Raw genomic sequence first — 19,185 nt, forward strand, 5'->3', positions numbered from 1 at the left:
ACGAAAATGTAAAAAATGACACATTTTGTAAAGTTTTTTTTTTTTGTAACGCCTCTCAAGCAAAATAAAGCATCCGGAGTGAAGGGTATTACCGGTCTTCAGCCCCCTCCCTCCTCCCCCTGCCCAAAATTTCAACTCTACTCGTAAAAAAACTACGAAAATGCATATAAGAAAACTTTGATGCGTTTTGTAATTTTTTTTTAACCCCATCCTCAAACAAATCATACCCTCCCCCCCCCAAAAAAAAATCCTAGATATATCCCTATTAAAAATAAAACTTTCAAAAACATATTGTTCTCCATGAAATGCAGCTTAGAAGCGTGATAATGTAGTAGGAACTATATAAGATACGTAAGGATTTCCATTTTCATCAAGTTCACCAAAATCTTTAAAAAAAAGTAGATTTTAATATCTACCATCCCTGCCATAATTTGCTTCGGTCATTTGAACACAGTACTAAAAGACTTTCACAAAATACCTAACTATGTACATTTTTCTCTATTATTCAATTCCACAATTTCTATGATATAATCGTTAAACAAATTATTTATTTGATAAAGAAACTTTCTTTATCTTCCAAACGACTGCTTTTAAATTCGGCTTATCCATTTTGTAGTATTTAAAAGCAACATTTAAAAATAATAACAGATAAATAGACACATAAATCTTTGTTTTTGTCTGATATAAGTAAAAAATAGAACTAATAAAATATGTAAAGCATAATTATGGAGAAAAAAAACGGCTATTGAGACGAGGGGATTTCAGCTCGCCTTGTCAACGACCTTCTGAATAACTTCTGCGTTTGACTATATTTTACCTCTTTATCTTTTGGCATTTTTTTTAGCACTTCTCGAGATACTATGAAACAAACCCCACGAGCTCTGCCAGTCCTCTTCAGGTATATACAAGGGAATTACCATGACTTGTAATAAACCTTATTTTTTCACGTTTTTATACCATTTCTTCAAATTGTTTGTTACAAATTTTGAGAAAATTTGACGTTCCAAAGACATTCTTAAAGTCATTTTCGTAATTAGACTTCAATTTGTATAGCGAACATGGCAGATCATCACAATAAACAACATTCTCGGTTACTTCTTCAGCATTAAAAACAAACTTAAGGAAAACTTCGAAATTTTCATCTACATAATATTCAACTAATAAATTAGTGGCAAAACTAGGGGGTAAGCCCCCGTATAAACCTAAGGTGGATAGCAAAGGCTCTAATGTCATATCATGCCCAGAGTAAACAAAAAACATTGGACTCTCTAATTTTTTATGAGCATCAAGACTTTTTACACCATATAGCATAATTCGTTGGATTATTCCATATGCCTTCAGTAAGGCCATTTGCTTGAATACATTGCCAGATAGAGTTGCACGGCTTTCCTTTATCAAATAAGATTGTACAGTGGCTATGTTAGCATTAGTTATGCATTTATCGGATACAGAACATGGCAAGGTGATATTATGGCAAATATACGTCAAAAGCCCATCTTTGACGTGTCTTGTTCCCAAATTTTTTGCACCCTCTGTTCCATAGAGAATATGACCCATCCGTTTTAAAGTTGACTTCTCTGCAGGTCCAAGCAGCTTAGTTAACATCAAGGCATGCCTGAAACAGTCACACAATCAGTTCTCTGATTTATTATTGAATATAATTTTTCATGAAAATTTCCACGTGAACAGCAAAACATACCCCAAACTATGAGAAGCTAATGAGACTCGAAACTCAATCAGTCTTACTAATGAAATGCTCAAAACCACCATGTCTCTCCTAGCAAAATATGTAACTATTAAAAGAACTATACCTGATCTTTCCAATAAACATTAAACGTTGGGAGGCTTTGTTGATTTTTTTCTACAAAAACACTGTTTTGCAACTATATTTCAAAATTCAGGGATTGCTTTCTCAAAACATACAAACGGCAAAATTCACTTTAAAATTCATAGAATGCATTATTATCGATTTAGCAGAGATGTGATTATTCTTTCAATAAAACTGACCAGTTCTGATTGGATCATTAGGCGTACAATAGTACTATAAATCTGAAAATAATAATCGCAATAGCAACAAAACTACAAAACTACACTTTTAAAGCTTGAATTTCTGCAGCAAATTCACTGCTTCTTTCTAGTCTTTTTCGTTAATATCTTATCATATTATGTAGCCTACGCATTACACAGAGAATTCTCGCAATCTCCACTAACAGAATATAAAAGTAATGATGCAGCTTCAATAAATAAATGAAACCATTAAAACGACAGTAGTATGCTCTTAATGCTTCCAATGGTGCCCTGTCTTTGGTTTTAGTGCTTCCGACAGCACCTTACCTGTGACTTTAACGCTTCCGATGTCACCCTGACTGTAGCTGCGATGGTTCCGATGTCCCCCCGACAGTGGCTGTATTGATTTCGAAAGAGCCCTGGCTGTGGCTGTAATGCTTTCGATAGTCACCCCTACCTGTGGCTATAATGCTTCCCATGGTCGCATTCTACCTGTACCCATGGAAAATAGCATTTTCGTTACTTCTAAATGTATCATAGTTATCTAGAAAGACATCTGGAATGGTTATATTGATTGTGTAAAGTTTTCACGCTACTAGTGTTGATCTTTTCCTACTTTTCTTTGTTTTTAGAATTCTTTACGTATGTTTTTACAAATAAAATCAAGTTATCGGAACTCTATTTAGTTACTTGAAACATCCAGGCATGGGTATATGTGAACAGTGTAGATAGATAGATAGATGGATCGTGTATTTCCAAAGCCCAAGAGCCATATAAATAGAGTGCATCGTATGGATTTGCTTGAGGCCCCTGGAATCACTGTGCTATTTGCTTGAGGCCCTAGGAACGTCGTTCTATAGAGGCCCTAGGAATCACAGTGTTAATTGCTTGATGCTCTACACCTTTTCAAAGAGAGTGAGTATCCCCTCACACCTATGCTATACTTCTATGGGTTTATGTTCCTTATAATGCATCAATTGATATGGACGGTACAAGACTTGGCAGATATATTTTTTTAAGTTCAATAACCAAAAACTAGAGATCGTCAAATTGCGGATTCAAAGGTGGTCTCTTTGTAAAGATACTAGTTTTGACCCGAAGGCCTTATAATCATATTTTTTCGGTAGAATTGATTGGCATATGGCTTTATATCATTTTGCGTAAAAGCTAACTCTATTTGCAAAAAAGGGTATAGCATTTGCGAATTGGACTCTATGAAAGATATTAATTTTTGATTGAATAACAAGGATGTGAATGATCCTAATTAGTGATCGGATCGTATGAAGGTGGAAAAAAAGGGTTAAACTCATTAGCAGTTAAGGTAATCCCGAAGGGCTTGTTAACTCAGGCAATTTGTTATAAATTTGGAACAACATCAATCTATTAAAATGGTTAACGATGATAGAATGACCTTGTGACTTGACCTAGCTTTACTTCTTATATGTGCTCTGTATAATACACATGTGGCGTTTGAACAGTGTTGTCAATTTAACATAGGGTCTAAAGTTATAGTATACTAAAAAGTTGATACTCAGAGAGATGTAGATGGCAAAAAAAAGAATTTTAATAAAGAAATTTAGAACAATCCATAGAAATCCTTACAAATCAAGTAGTGAGGTGTATATGAGTATGAACCGTCAAGGATCATAAGCACCATGAAGATGAAGCATTTTAAGAAAGTTTGTTCACATGATAGTGTTATTGTAGCATTGAATGCTGACAAGGAGAAGTATTTAAACTATGAAATAAGTACAAGTGGTAACACTATCTGAAACGTATGCGTGCATTGTAATGACAGTAAGGAATTAAATTTCTTTGGAGTACCAAAAAAATTCAACTCTTATGATGGTGGATATGCGAGATTGATATCTCCGGAGATGATTGCACTCAAAGAGAATGCCAACATAAATATAATAGTTGATGAAGAGGGGCATCTTCTTGCTAGTGCTTGTGGTAACATGTTACAAAGTGTTAAACCATATCGTCAGCTTTCGGGTATTAGCATTCAACGGAAGATCCAGAGAAGAAAGGGCTACTCTTCTACTAATATCATAAACCATATCTTGTCTACGTGCCGGAACTGTTACCTATATAAAAATAATGTTGTAATACTTAGTGAAATTGCTGGAAAAATAAAAAAGGCATCGACAGAAAATATCACTAAGGAATATAAAGATGAATCGATGAAAAACAAAGTACCAGTAAACGTTACTACCATTGATCATACAGTCAATGAACCAAATAATACCAAAGACGAAACGCATATTGAACCTGTCGATAACACACCTGTAAAAATTGTGTATGACTCAAAATGGAATAATGATTATTCTACTGATTAAGAACTAAGAGAAGATGATAGCTATAGTATCAAGAGAGACATTTCAATAAAAAAGACATTTCATTCAAGAAATTATGACAAAAATCTAAGTAAGTAACAAACTCTTTATTGTTTTCACCTCTTGGATACACGATGCAGAATTTTCTTTTAGGAAATTATGAAAAAATTGTAAGTAAGTAACGAACTCTTTCTTGAAGTCACCTCTTGGATACACAATGCAAATTTCATTTAAGAAATTATGAGAAAAAAATGTAAGTAAGTAGCAAATTCTTTCTTGAATTCGCATCCTGTATAAACAAAAAAGACATTTCATTCAAGAAATTATGACAAAATTCTAAGTAACAAACTCTTTATTGTTTTCACGTCTTGGATACACAATATGGAAATTTCATTCAAGAAATTATGAAAAAATTGCAAGTAGGTAACAAACACTTTATTTTTTTCACCTCTTGGATACACAGTACAGATATTTCATTCAAGAAATTATGAAAAAATCTTAAGTAAGTAACAAACTCTTTCTTGAAGTTACCTCTTGGATACACGATGTAAAAATTTCATTCCAGAAATTATAATAAAATGGAAGTAAGTAACAATCTCTTTCTTGAAGCTCCCTTTTGGATACACAATATGAAAATTTTATTCAAAAAAATATGAAAAAATAGCAAATAGGAAACAAAGACTTTATTTGTTTAAACTCTTGGATACACAGTGTAGATATTTCATTCAAGAAATTATGAAAAAATCTTAAGTAAGTAACAAACTCTTGAAGTCACCTCTTGGATACACAATACAGAAATTTCATTTAAGAAATTATGAAAAAAATTGTAAGTAAGTAGCAAATTCTTTCTTGAATTCACCTCCTGGATAAAGAAAAAAGACATTTCATTTAAGAAATTATGAAAAAATCGTAAGTAAACTCTTTATTGTTTTCACGTCTTAGATACACGATGCAGAAATTTCATTCAAGACATTATGAAATAATCTAAGTAAGTAAGAATCTCTTTCTGTAAGTCCCCTCTTTGATAGACAGTACAGATATTTCATTCAAGAAGTTATAAAAAAATTTGTAAGTAAGCAACAAACTTTTTATTGACTTCGCCTCTTGAATACACAATACAGAAATTTCATTCAAAAAATTATGAAAAAATCACAAGTAAGTAACAAACTCTTTATTGTTTTCATCTCTTGTATATACAATACGGAAATTTCATTCAATAAATTATGAAAAAATTGTAAGTAAGTAACAAACTCTTTCTTGAAGTAACCGCTTGGATACAAAATGCAGAAACTTTTTATAAGAAACTATGAAAAAATTGTAAGTAAGTAAGTAACCATTTATTTTCTGAATAAGCCACATGGATAAACAAAAAGACATTTCATTTAAGAATTTATGACAAAATTACAAGTAAGTAACAAACTCTTTCTTGAATTCGCCGTTTGGATGCACAATATAGAAATTTAATTCAGGAAATTATGAAAGCAATTTGCAAACAAACTCCTTATTGAACTCGCTTCCTGGACAGACAATACAGCAATTTCACTCAAGAAAATTATGAAAAAAATTGTAAGTAAGTAACAAACTCTTTCTTGAATTCTCCTCCCGGATACACAATACAGATAATTTATTCAAGAAATTATAAAAGAATTGTAAGTAAGTAACAAACTCTTTCTTGAATACACCTCTTGGATACACAATACGGAAATTTCATTCAAGAAATTATGAAAAAATTGCAAGTACATAACAAACTCTTTCTTGAATTCTCCTCGTAGATACACAATACAGACATTTCGCTCATGAAATTATGAAAAAAAATGGTAAGTAAGTAACAAACTCTTCCTTGAATTCACCTCTTGAGTACGCAATACGGAAATTTCGTTCAAGAAATTAGGAAAGAATTGTAAGTAAGTAAGTAACAAAATCTTTCTTGAATCCAACTCATGGATACACAATACAGAAATTTCATTCAAGAAATTATGAAAAAGTTGTAAGTAAGTAACAAACTCATTGGATATATCAGATAACATACATAAGATCCAAGTTCTATTATTTTGACTTTATGCATCATTACGTTGAATTTAGGTTAGACCGGTTATAGATAGCAGCACACCCGCTCAGACACACAGTCATAGTGAGAGAGACATGCAAAAAGTTGGGTTAATTCAGGTTCACTTAGAGTGGCGCCACTCTAAGTGAACCTGAATTACCCCAGCTTTTTGCATATCTCTCTCACTCTGACTGTGTGTCTGAGCGGGTGTGCTGCTATCTATAACCGATCTAACCTAAATTGAACGTAATACTGCATAAAGTCAAAATAAATAGAACTTGGATCTTATGTATGTTATCCCATGTATCCAATGAGTTTGTTACTTACTTACAATTTTTCGATAATTTCTTGAATGAAATTTCTGTATTGTGTATCCATGAGTTGAATTCAAGAAAGATTTTGTTACTTACTTACTTACAATTCTTTCCTAATTTCTTGAACGAAATTTCCGTAGTGTGTACCCAAAAAGTGAGTTCAAGAAACAATTTGTTGCTTACTTACCATTTTTTTATAATATCATGCGCGAAGAATCTGTATTATGTATCTTGGACGAGAATTAAAGGAAGAGTTTGTTACGTACTTTCAATTTTTTCATTATTTCTTGAATGACATATTTGTATTGTGTATCCAAGAGATATTATAATTTCTTGAATTAAATTTCTGTATTGTGCATCAAAACGGCAAATTCAAGAAAGAGTTTGTTACTTACTTAGAATTTTGTCATAATTTCTTGAATGAAATTTCTTTTTGTTTATCCAAGAGGCGAATTCAAAAAGGAATTTGGTACTAACTTACTTACAATTTTTTATAATTTCCTAAATGAAGTTTCTGCATTGTGTATCCAAGAGGTGACTTAAAGAAAGAATTTGTTACTTACTTACAATTTTTTCATAATTTATTGAATGAAATTTCCGTATTGTATATCCAAGAGGCGAAAAAAATAAAGAGTGAATTACTTACTAGCGATTTTTTCATAATTTCTTGAATGAAGTATCTGTATTGTGTATCCAAGAGGTGAAATCAATAGAGAGTTTGCTACTTACTTACAAATATTTTCATAATTTCTTGAATTAAATTTCCGCATTTTGTATCCAAGAGGGGACTTCCAGAAAGAGATTGTTACTTACTTAGAATTTTTTCATAATTTCTTGAATGAAATTTCTGCATCGTGTATCCAAGACGTGAAAACAATAAAGAGTTTACTTACAATTTTTTATAATTTCTTAAATGAAATGTGTTTTTTGCTTATCCAGGTGGCGAATTCAAGGAAGAATTTGCTACTTACTTACATTTTTTTCATAATTTCTTAAATAAAATTTCTGCATTGTGTATCCAAGAGGTAACTACAATAAAGAGTTTGTTACTTACTTACAGTTTTTTTTTCATAATTTCCTGAATTAAAGTTCTGTATTGTGCATTCAAACTATGAATTTAAGAAAGAGTTTGTTACTTACTTACATACACTTGTTTCCTAATTTCTTAAATGAAGTTTCTGCACTGTGTATCCAAGAGGTGACTCCAAGATAGTCTTTTACTTACTTACAATTTTTTCATAATTTATTGAATCAAATTTCTGTATTGTGTATCCAGGAAAAGAATTCAAGAGAGTTTGTTACTTACTTACAATTTTTTTTCATAATTTCCTGAACTGAATTTCTGTATTGTGCATCCAAACGTTGAATTCAAGAAAGAGTTTGTTACTTACTTACAAATATTTTCATAATTTCTTGAATGAAATGTCTTTTTTTGTTTATCCAGGTGGCGGATTCAAGGAAGAATTTGTTACTTACTTACTTACAATTTTTTTCATAATTTCTTAAATGCAAGTTCTGCATTGTGTATCCAAGAGGTGGCTTCAAGAAAGAGTTTGTTACTTACTTGCAATTTTTTCATAATTTCTTGAATGAAATATCTGTACTGTGTATCCAAGAGGTGAAATCAATAAAGAGTTTGTTACCTACTTGCAATTTTTTCATAATTTCTTGAATGAAATATCTGTATTGTGTATCCAAGAGGTGAAATCAATAAAGAGTTTGGTACTTACTTAAAAATATTTTCATAATTTCCTGAATGAAATTTCCGTATCTTATATACGGTGACTTCAAGAACGAGTTTTTTACTTACTTACAACTTTTTCATAATTTTATTGAATGCAATTTCTGTATTGTGTATCCAAGAGGTGAAATCAATAAAGAGTTTGTTACTTACTACCGATTTTTTCATAATTTTTTGAATGAAGTATCTGTATTGTGTATCCAAGAGGTGAAATCAATAAAGAGTTTGTTACTTACTTACAAATATTTTAATAGTTTCTTGAATGAAACTTCCGTATTGTGTATCCAAGAGGGGACTTCAAGAAAGAGATTGCTGCTCACTTAGAATTTTGTCACAATTTCTTGAATGAAATGTCTTTTTTGTTTATCCAGGTGGAAAATTCAAGGAAGAATTTGTTACTTACTTACTTACTTACTTACAATTTTTTCATAATTTCTTAAATGAAGTTTCTGCATTGTGTATCCAAGAGGTGACTTCAAGAAAGAGTTTGTTACTTATTTAAGATTTTTTCATAATTTCTTGAATGAAATATCTGTACTGTGTATCCAAGAGGTGAAAACAATAAAGAGTTTGTTACCTACTTGCAATTTTTTCATAATTTCTTGAATGACATTTCCATATTGCGTATCCAAGAGGGGACTTCAAGAAAGAGTTTGTTACTTACTTAGAATTTTTTCATAATTTCTGGAATGAAGTTTCTGCATTGTGTATCCAAGAGGTGACTTCATGAGAGTTTGTTACTTACTTAAGATTTTTTCATAATTTCTTGAATGAAATATCTGTACTGTGTATCCAATAGGTGAAAACGATAAAGAGTTTGTTACCTACTTGTAATTTTTTCATAATTTCTTGAATGAAATTTCAATATTGTGTATCCAAGAGGGGACTTAAAGAAAGAGATTGTTACTTGCTTAGAATTTTTTTCATAATTTTTTCATAATTTCTGGAATAAAATTTCTACATTGTGTATCCAAGATGTGAAAACAATAAAGAGTTTACGTAGAATGTTACTTACGTAGAATGTTGTCATAATTTCTTGAATGAAATGTCTTTTTTGTTTATCAAGGATGCGAACTCAAGAAAGAATTTGCTTCTTACTTACATTTTTTTTACATAGTTTCTTAAATGAAATTTCTACATTGTGTATCCAAGAGGTGACTTCAAGAAAGAGTTTGTTACTTACTTACAATTTTTTCATAATTTCTTGAAAGAAATTTCAGCATCGTGTATTCAAGAGGTGAAAACAATAAAGAGTTTGTTACTTACTTAGAATTTTGTCATAATTTCTTGAATGAAATGTCTTTTTTATTTATCCAGGAGGTGAATTCAAGAAATAATCTGCTACTTACTTACAATTTTTCCATAATTTCTAAAATGAAATGTCTGCATTGTGTATCCAAGAGGTGGAATTCAAGAAAGAGTTTTTTACTTACTTACAATTTTTTCATAATAACATATCCAACAACAGATGTTGATAAATAAATTATTTATTCTGATACCTAGATTTTGTCAAGGTTATCCCATGTGTGTGACAATAGATGTATGCAAATTCCTTTTCTTACATCTCCTATGTTTTAATAGACATTCTAAACGTTTGATATGCTGGCATACTCTAAAAATAATAAACACATAACCATGTAATACATAATATATTTTTAATGAAATAATGCCATGTAGAATATTAATACAAAAATATATTATGATACATTATTAATATCAATGATCAACTTTGGACATTTTGAATCTGTTCCATAAAATGGTTCACCATGTTCTCTCTTGATACTATAGCTATTGTCTTCTCTTAGTTCGTAATCAGTAGAATATTCATTATTCCATTTTGAGTCATACACAATTTTACAGATGTGTTATCGAAAGGTTCAATATGCGTTTCGTCTTTGGTATTATTTGGTTCATTGACTGCTTGATCAATGGTAGTAACATTTGCTGGTACTTTGTTTTTCATCGATTCATCTTTATATTCCTTAGTGATATTTTCTGCCAATGCCCTTTTTATTTTTCCGGCAATTTCACTGTGTATTACAACATTATTTTGACATAGGTAACAGTTTCGACACGTAGACAAGATATGGTTTATGATATTAGTAGAAGAGTAGGCTATTCTTCTTTTGATCTTCCCTTGAATACTAATACCCGAAAGCTGACGATATGGCTTAACACTGGGAAAAATGTTACCACAAGCACTAGCAAGAAGATGCCCCTCTTCATCAGCTATTATTTTTATGTTGGCATTCTGTTTGAGTGCAATTATCTCAGGAGATCTCAATCTCGCCAATCCACCATCATAAGAGTGGAATTTTTTGGTACTCCAAAGAAATTTAAATCCTTACTGTCTTGAAAACGCAAGCATACGATTCCGATAGGGTTATCACTTGTACTTATTTCATAGTTTAAATATTTCTCCTTGTCAGCATTGAATGCTACAATAACACTATCATGTGAACAAATTTTCTTAAAATGTTCCATCTTCTTGGTGCTTATGATCCTTGACGGTTTATACTTATGTATACCTCACTACTTGATTTGTAAGGATTTCTGTGGATTCTTCTGAATTTTTTTATGATAATTATTTTCTTATTATCTACTTCTTTATTAGTATTAACATATTAGTATACTATAACGCTGGACTATATTAGTAATTGATAACACTGTTCGAACATCTCTTGTGTATTATACAGGACACATCGAAGAAGTAAAGCTAGGTAAAGTCACAAGGTCATTCTATCATCGCTAGCTATTTTCAAAGATTGATGTTATTCCAAATTTATAACAAATTGCCTGAGTTAACAAGCCCTTCGGAGTTACCTTAACTGCTAATCAGTTTAACCCTTTTTCTTCACCTTCATACGATCCGATCACTAATTAGGATCATTCACGTCCCTATTATTCAATCAAAAATTAATATCGTTCATACAGTCCAATTCGCAAATGCTATACCCTTTTTCGCAAATAGAGTTAGCTTTTACGCAAAGTGATATAAAGCCATATGCCAATCAATTCTAACAAAAAAAAAACATGATTATAAGGCCTCCGGGTCAAAATTAGTATTTTTACAAAGAGACCACCTTTGAATACGCAATTTCATAATCTCCAGTTTCTGATTATTGAACTTAAAAAATATGTCTGCCAAGTCTTGTACCCTCTATATCAATTGATGCATTATAAGGAAAATAAACCCATAGAAGTATAACATAGGTGTGAGGGGATACTCACTCTCTTTGAAAAGGTGTAGAGCATCAAGCAAACAGCACTGTGATTCCTAGGGCGTCTATAGAAAGTCGTTCCTAGGGCCTCAAGCAAATAGCACAGCGATTCCTAGGGCCTCAAGCAAATCCATACGATGCACTCTACTCATATACACACAAGAATTTATGAAAAATAAAGAAATCACCAACAGAACAAATTACGAAACACACAGAAACATGATACATAGCAAAAAATACCTAATGGTAATTTATCAAGAGAATAATAGTAATTCCAAATAACAAATATAAATTAAATTTATAAACTTTTCCTTCTTTCTAATCCCTTCTCTATGTACGCACCAATACGAAATATTGTGGTTGGATTACTGCTTTGTAAAATACCAGGAAGCAGCAAAACAATCCCATGTAAGTATTTTTTCCTTAAATCAGAAAGCACCGGGCCCTCTATGATGAGTGCCCGGTGCACGTTATGCATTATATATGCATAACGTGCATGAGTAGAAGCTAAGAGATACAAACTTTCTATCAGTTACACTTCACTGCATTATACAATGTCCTGTTATGGCAACCCCCATTTGTTGTCCTTAACGGTTCCACCCCGCGTCCTGTCTTAAAAGTGTAATGTGACCTACATTTTATTACATGGTTAGAAATAACTATAATCAAGAAACTGTTTTTCATAATTAATTGGTTAAGCTTAATCAAACATGATCAGTCATAACGAATCATAGTTCAGGACAATTAACCATGCATGGAAGAAATATCTGTGAAATTAGATACAATCATTGGACATGGACATCTTAGGCCAATATATGAAATTAATTTAAATAAATAACTATATTGACATATTTCTGAGCTTAAACATCTTTCTTTGGGACAGCCAAGAATCAAATTCGGCAAGGCAGACAATCAAAACCATACATTGTATTTGTAAAATATATTCTGCTCTGAGTAGTAATATTTTAAATCGTTGAAGAACCTTAGGTATCAAACTTGATAAATATGGTAATTCTGTCATAACACAGATTGTTTAGATCATATTCATCATTTTAGCAAATCAGACTTTTCAATTACAATTTTGGATACTTGAAATGACACACCTGTCACACTAGAGGGATTTAGATACAATCAAAATACTTTTATGCTATTATATACAATTTACTTTACAAAGCAGACTTGTCAATAACAATATTATTAAGGTCACATATTTGTCATATTTTATAAAATTATAGGATATCTCATGCTAATATGTAAAATTTACTGAATTTCATTGACTAGATTGACATATTTTTTGCAAACATCGTCGTTTGCGGCAGTCAAGAATCAAACCCAGCAAGGCGTATCAAAATCCTGCCTGATATTGTCAACATCTTCCACAGTATTACCAGAATCTCACTTGATATCATCAAAATACAGTTTCTTAATTATTCAGAAAACCATTAATTTATTTTAAGCCCCCCCCCCCACCCTCGAGCAAGAAACGTATATACTTAGGAAAATGTTCAAAAAAAAGATTTCCACAAATAAGGTTTTTTAAAGATAAGTAAAGAGCTACATAAACCAAGGAAGAGGATATAATAACGTCAAATAGAAATTAAAGCGTAAGACGACTAGAAAAACTATCAAGAAATAAATGAAACCCAAAACGAACAGAAATTACCACAAAAAGCAGTAGGGCTCAGGCCCACTATGACTTAAAGAGATCAGAGCGTCATTTGATTTACTGAAAACAATTTTTATTTCGGGCTATGTGTTTTTACAGTCTCCTCGTCAGTATATAAATCGCCAAATGTGAAAAAAACACTGTTCTCGGTTGTCGTGAAGAATATGCCTCCTGATTTAGACGGTCCAGGAAAGCGCAAGGAATTTCTAACAAGCTTGGCATTGGGTGATAAAGCATTAGCGGATGCAGTGCTCAGACAAGAAATAAGGAATGACAGCTGTCAGTCTCGTCGAAGCAGGCAGCAGAAAAAGTCTCGGCTGCCCTCAAAAGGACCCATAAAATTGAAAATCGACTTTTTAATTCCCAGTTCATCGGTATAGTGAAACGTCTCCCCAGCAACGTGACGGAGGACCTTCTGAAAAGTCTGTCAAAAGACTGTGAAAAAGCAATCCGCAATTCGCAGTGCGGCAATTCACAATCGTTTAGAATATATTACCCCTCTAAAAAGTGTATTGTCCGCTGCCATAACGAACCCGATTAAAATTGGTTTCGAACTATTGCTTCTAGAAGAATTCTGCTTTTTGCCTCGACGGTGTTATCGGTGCCATCGTGTGGGGCACATAGCAGCGGACTGTAAGGAAGCTGAAACTTGTTGCCACTGTGGGGAAACTGGCCACACAAGCTCCCCTGAGAACCCTTTTGAAAATCCTAGTCGGTGCCTGAATTCCAATTCAACTAGGCACACATATTATCACTATGCCTGTCCTGATAACAGAAAAAACTTGAAAGACGGATCAAGCTCTCAAAATGTGTAGTATTCTGTCTTGGATTATAAACGGGATAGCACTTGAGAAACAGCTCAGCTTGATACTATGAGCCTAACAGATGAAGTAATTTGTATACAAGAGCATCTGCTTTCCGAGGACAATACTAACCTGCTCAAGTTTACTCCAGTGCTTTATTCGGCCAGCTGAACGTATGAAATCCAGAGGTCGGCCATCTGGTGGTTTAGCCACTTTGATGAGAAAGTCTCTTCAGGCTGAACTCTTAGCATCAAGTAAACATTTCCTCGATGTTAAACTTCGCGATACTGTGATTATAACGTCTATCTTCCTACTATTTATAGATCTAGCCTCTCGGACAGCAAGGTCACGGCTGCGTGTACTCAGCTAAGCAGTTTTGTGAAGGCTCAAATTTCTGGGAATACGAAAGTTCTATTAATAGGGGATTTCAAATGTGACCTACTTAATACCGAATCTGAAAGGACTGAAATCGTTATAGGTTCTCTTCCTGATCAGTTAAATGTCGTTTTTAAGGATAAAGCTTATACATTTATCAGTGTTGCCAACACCGTCTCAAATCTTGACTATGGGTTAACGAACTTCTCAGTGAGTGACTAAGTAAAAGTTGCAGCTGGTGGTTCATACTCTGGCCATTTGCCTTGGTCCTTGTCCATGACACTGACTGTCCAAAGTTGTCGAGTCCGTGCAAATCCCAATGGAGAGTATACACTGACTGGAAACAAGTGTCGAATGATCTTTTTGCGGCTACTTGTGACGATATCCTGAGTAAAATAAAAGTTCCCTTTCATCTGAGGCAGAGAAATACAAACTGGTATTGCAGTGAAAGTGAAATACGTCTGCAGATAAACATGTACTGTGAATAAATATCACATGCTCTGAGTGTCGCGGAGAGTGTTGCAGTGTCACATCCGTAATAGATCGAAGGTGAAAGGGTGGTCTAGTAATCCGGAGCTAGCGATGGCTTATGCATCACCGAAACTGTGGCTGAAAGTTTGGCATGCTAGCGGGAAGCCACGGAGTGGAATAGTGAACGAGATTCGAATCCATACTAACGAAAGTTCAATAGAGCGTTAGATGCCCACCGTGGAACCATCAAAGAAAATTTTGCGCAAAAGCTCAGTAAGAATCCGAACCTTGTTTGGTCGCTTCGGTCTAAGCCTGAAGAAGCTAAGCCTACGTCTAATACTTCTGCTAATCAGTGGAGTGCTTACTTTGATACCGAGTTCAAAGCGCCTGATCCAGTTCTGCAGTCTAATTACGAAAATGAGCTGGTTTCTATGCTTACCGATACCTTCAACGATTTCTGAGTGTCACCGGTCTTAATTTTCCAGGCCGTTAAGAAGCTGAAAAAGGTATACTCGAAAGGCTGCGATAGTATTTGTGCTCTACATCTTTCTTTGGGAGGTTATATTCTTTACCATCACATTGCCCTTCTGTTTCAGATTATTTTCACACAAGGTATAGTCCCGAGTTGCTTTAATGTGGGTATGGTTATCTCGATATTAAAGAAGGGGAAGCCAGCCGAACAGCCTTATTTGTATCGGCCAGTAAAGATATCTTCAGTATTTTGTAAACTATTCGAGATTGTTGTGTTTGATGAGATTTATGATAAGTGTGAGATGCCTCCACACCAGTTTGATTTTCGAAAAGCATAAGGCCTCGGGTGTACCCATGTACTTTATCTTCTTGCTAACATATTACATGATGCTCATCTCTCGCGAGAAACTTTCATCTTAGGTCAGTATGATGCCAGGAGAGCTTTTGACTCTGGGATTCATGCCCAGATTTTCGTAGAGCTGTGTAAGCGAGGTGTGCGTTCTTCTTTGTAAGGTCACTACGTGATATGTATAGGAACCTCAAGCTTCGTGTTCGTTTGCAAGATGGTGAGCTTAGTGGGGAGATTTCCGTACAAAAGGCAATTAAGCAAGGGGCTATAGCGTTTCCTACTTTTTATAATAACAGTGTTAATGATGCACAACAGGTTATTTCTCTGAGTTATATTTTCAAGCATATTGACTTGTCACTCTGGGTTTTGTCGATGATCTTTTAAATCTATCTCGGTTGCTTTCTCCATTAGAAAATAATTTTTCGCGCCTTAGAAAAAGTTAAGCTGATATTGGTTTGCAGTTTAATGTAGAAAGGTCTGCTGTTTTGTTTTTTAATTGCCCTGAAGATAAATGCTACAGTCAGGCTTGGTGGAATTACCATAACACCGTCTAGTCACATTACGTACCTTGGCCTGCTGATTGCTCGTAATCTCCGAGAAACCCAGTCTATGCTTATTGAACACCTTTCTAAAAAAAGTGCGCATCACCTATGCGGGTGTTGTCACTACCCGTGGCAATTCAAGCCGTAAATATCTGGTTCGTCTTTATAATGCAGTAGCTTTGCCCCACGTCTTGTACCTCTCTCCTTTTTGAAAGCTCCTGAGTGCACGAAACAAGAAAGACGTATGGTCGGTATTTTTCAAGTATGCCCAATGTCTGCTTCAAGTGCTACCTTTTGTTAGAAACTGCCATATTGTTGCAAAATATGGAATTTCTTAACCTCTGAGTGCCGGGGAGGAGGTAATTCAGAATTACGTGAAAAACCTAGAGCTGCTGGACCACGAGTGGGCCCACCTTCTCAAACTGTAATGTTATTACGTAGTTCGTTCTGTTTGTAATTGTTTTTTCTTGTCAGTTTTGCTTTGTTTTCTTTTCTTGTTTGCTCTGTCTTTTTCTGTTGATTGTAAGACGGATTATTAATAAAATTCATTCATTCATAACATATTATTTATGGATATTCATTCCTGACAGTCTCAAATATTTTGATGTAATCAGAGGCAACGCTGTAGCGTTGCCTATAGTAAAGGCCATAAGGCTCCAATGTTTTATTATTTTTTTTCCCAGAGGCACTTCATGCGGAAGGGGTCGTCGTGGAAACTTAAAAGGGGTCTCATTCGATTGGAAATCGAGAGTTCTAGTGCCCTTTTTAATAGTTGAAAATGATTGGAGGGCAACTAGCCCCCCCCCCGCAAATCATTCCCCCAAACACATCCAATCAAAATTTTTAGATAGCCATTTTGTTCAACGTAGTTGATTTCCAGATAAAAAATATATTTTTGAGGAGGACAATCCCCCACAACCCTCAGGGCAATGGTTTTAGGTTATGCCCTGGGGGCAAATAAGGTTTTTATAGAAGGCGTTGTCGTAGAAACTTCAAAAAAGGCTCATTCGATTGAAAATTCAAAGAGCTAGTGCCCTTTTTCACAGTCGAACGTGATTTGATGTCAACTGCCCCCCCCCTCTCCACCCATCATTTCTCCAAACACATCCAGTCAGAACTTTTAGATAGCCATGTTACTCAGCATAGTTGATTTTCAGATAGGAAATATATTTTTGAAGAGGAAACTCCCCCACAACCCTCAGGGCAAGGGTTTTAAGTTATGCCTTTAAGACAATCCCCCACAACCCACATCCCTCAAAACAGGCTCATTCGAAGAAAATTCAAAGGACTAGTGCCCTTTTTAATAGTCGAAAGTGATTGGAGGGCAACTAGCCCCCCCCCCCCACGCCCATCATTTCCCCACGCACATCCAATCAAAATTTTGAGACAACCATTTTGTTCAGCGTAGTTGATTTCCAGATAGAAAATATGTTTTGAGGAGGACAATCCCCCACAGCCCCCAGGGCAAGGGTTTTAAGTTATGTCCTGGGGACATGTAAGGTTTTTATGGAAAGCTTTGTCCTAGAAACTTCAAAAAAGGCTCATTCGATTGAAAATTCAAAGAGCTAGTGCCCTTTTTAATAGTTGAAAGTGATTGGAGGACAACTACCCCCCCCCCCACCCCCATCAGTCCCCCAAACACATCCAATCAAAACTTTGAGATAGCCATTTTGTTCAGCGTAGTTGATTTCCAGATAGAAAATATGTTTTTGAAGAGGACACTCCCCCACAATCCTCAGAGCAAGGGTTTTAAGTTATGCCTTTAAGATAATCCCCCACAACCCTCAGGGCAAGGGTTTTAAGTTATGCCCTGGGGGCATACAATGTTTTTATAGAAGGCGTTGTTGTAGAAACTTCACAAAAGGCATATTCGATTAGAAATTCAAAGGGCTAGTGCCCTTTTTAATATTCAAAAGTGATTGGAGGGCAAGTAGCCCCCCGCCCCCCACGCCCAACAGTTCACCAAATACATCCAATCACAATTCTGAGATAGTCATTTTGTTCAGCTTAGTTGATTTCTAGATAGAAAATATATTTTTGAGGAGGACACTCCCCCACAACCCTTAGGGCAAGGGTTTTAAGTTATGCCCTGGGGGCATATAAGGTTTTATAGAATGCGTTGTCGTAGAAACTTCAAAAAAGGCTCATTCGATTGAAAATTCAAAGGGCTAGTGTCCTTTTTAATAGTCGAAAGTGATTGGAGGGCAAGTAGCCCCACCCACATCCATCATTCCCCCAAACACATCCACTCAACACTTTGAGATAGCCATTTTGTTCAGCGTAGTTGATTTCTAGATAGTAAATATATTTTTGAGGAGGACACTCCCCCACAACGCTCAGGGCAAGGGTTTTAAGTTATGCCCTGGGGGCATAAAAGGTTTTTATAGGAGGCATTGTCGTAGAAACTTCAAAAAAGGCTCATTCGATTAGAAATTCAAAGGGTTAGTGCCCTTTTTAATAATCGTAAGTGATTGAAGGGCAACTATCCCCCCCCCCTCCCGCCCATCATTCCCCCAAACACATCCAATCAAAATTGTGAGATAGCCATTTTGTTCAACATAGTTCATTTCCAGATAGAAAATAGGTTTTTGAGAAGGACATTCCCCACTACCCTTAGAGCAAAGGTTGTAAGTTATGCCCTGTGGGCATATAAGGTTTTTTATAGATGATATTCTCGTAGGAACTTCAAAAAAGGCTCATTCAGTTGAAAATTCATAGGGCTTGTGCCCTTTTTGATAGTCGAAAGTGATTGGAGGGCAACTACCCCCCCCCCACGCCCATCATTCCCCCAAACACATCCAATAAAAACTTGAGATGGCCATTTTGTTCAGCGTAGTTGATT

The 19,185-nt window shown here is 34.5% G+C and overlaps 1 protein-coding gene across 1 annotated transcript in view; it reads right to left on the bottom strand.

Annotated features, from left to right (window-relative positions):
- Positions 1 to 649: 649 nt before the first annotated feature.
- LOC148956496 (2-phosphoxylose phosphatase 1) overlaps positions 650 to 19,185 on the bottom strand; it is an 86,729-nt gene continuing 68,193 nt past the window's right edge. The window contains exon 5 of the mRNA XM_089108372.1: positions 650 to 1,615. Within this exon, the coding sequence (XP_088964498.1) occupies positions 952 to 1,615 (664 nt within the window). The 3' untranslated portion in view covers positions 650 to 951. The remainder of the gene's footprint in view (positions 1,616 to 19,185) is intronic.

Source organism: Artemia sp. Qi Xiang Cuo, chromosome 1, assembly GCF_049724085.1.
Source record: "Artemia sp. Qi Xiang Cuo chromosome 1, ASM4972408v1, whole genome shotgun sequence".
In the NCBI taxonomy this organism is placed as follows: domain Eukaryota; kingdom Metazoa; phylum Arthropoda; class Branchiopoda; order Anostraca; family Artemiidae; genus Artemia; species Artemia sp. Qi Xiang Cuo.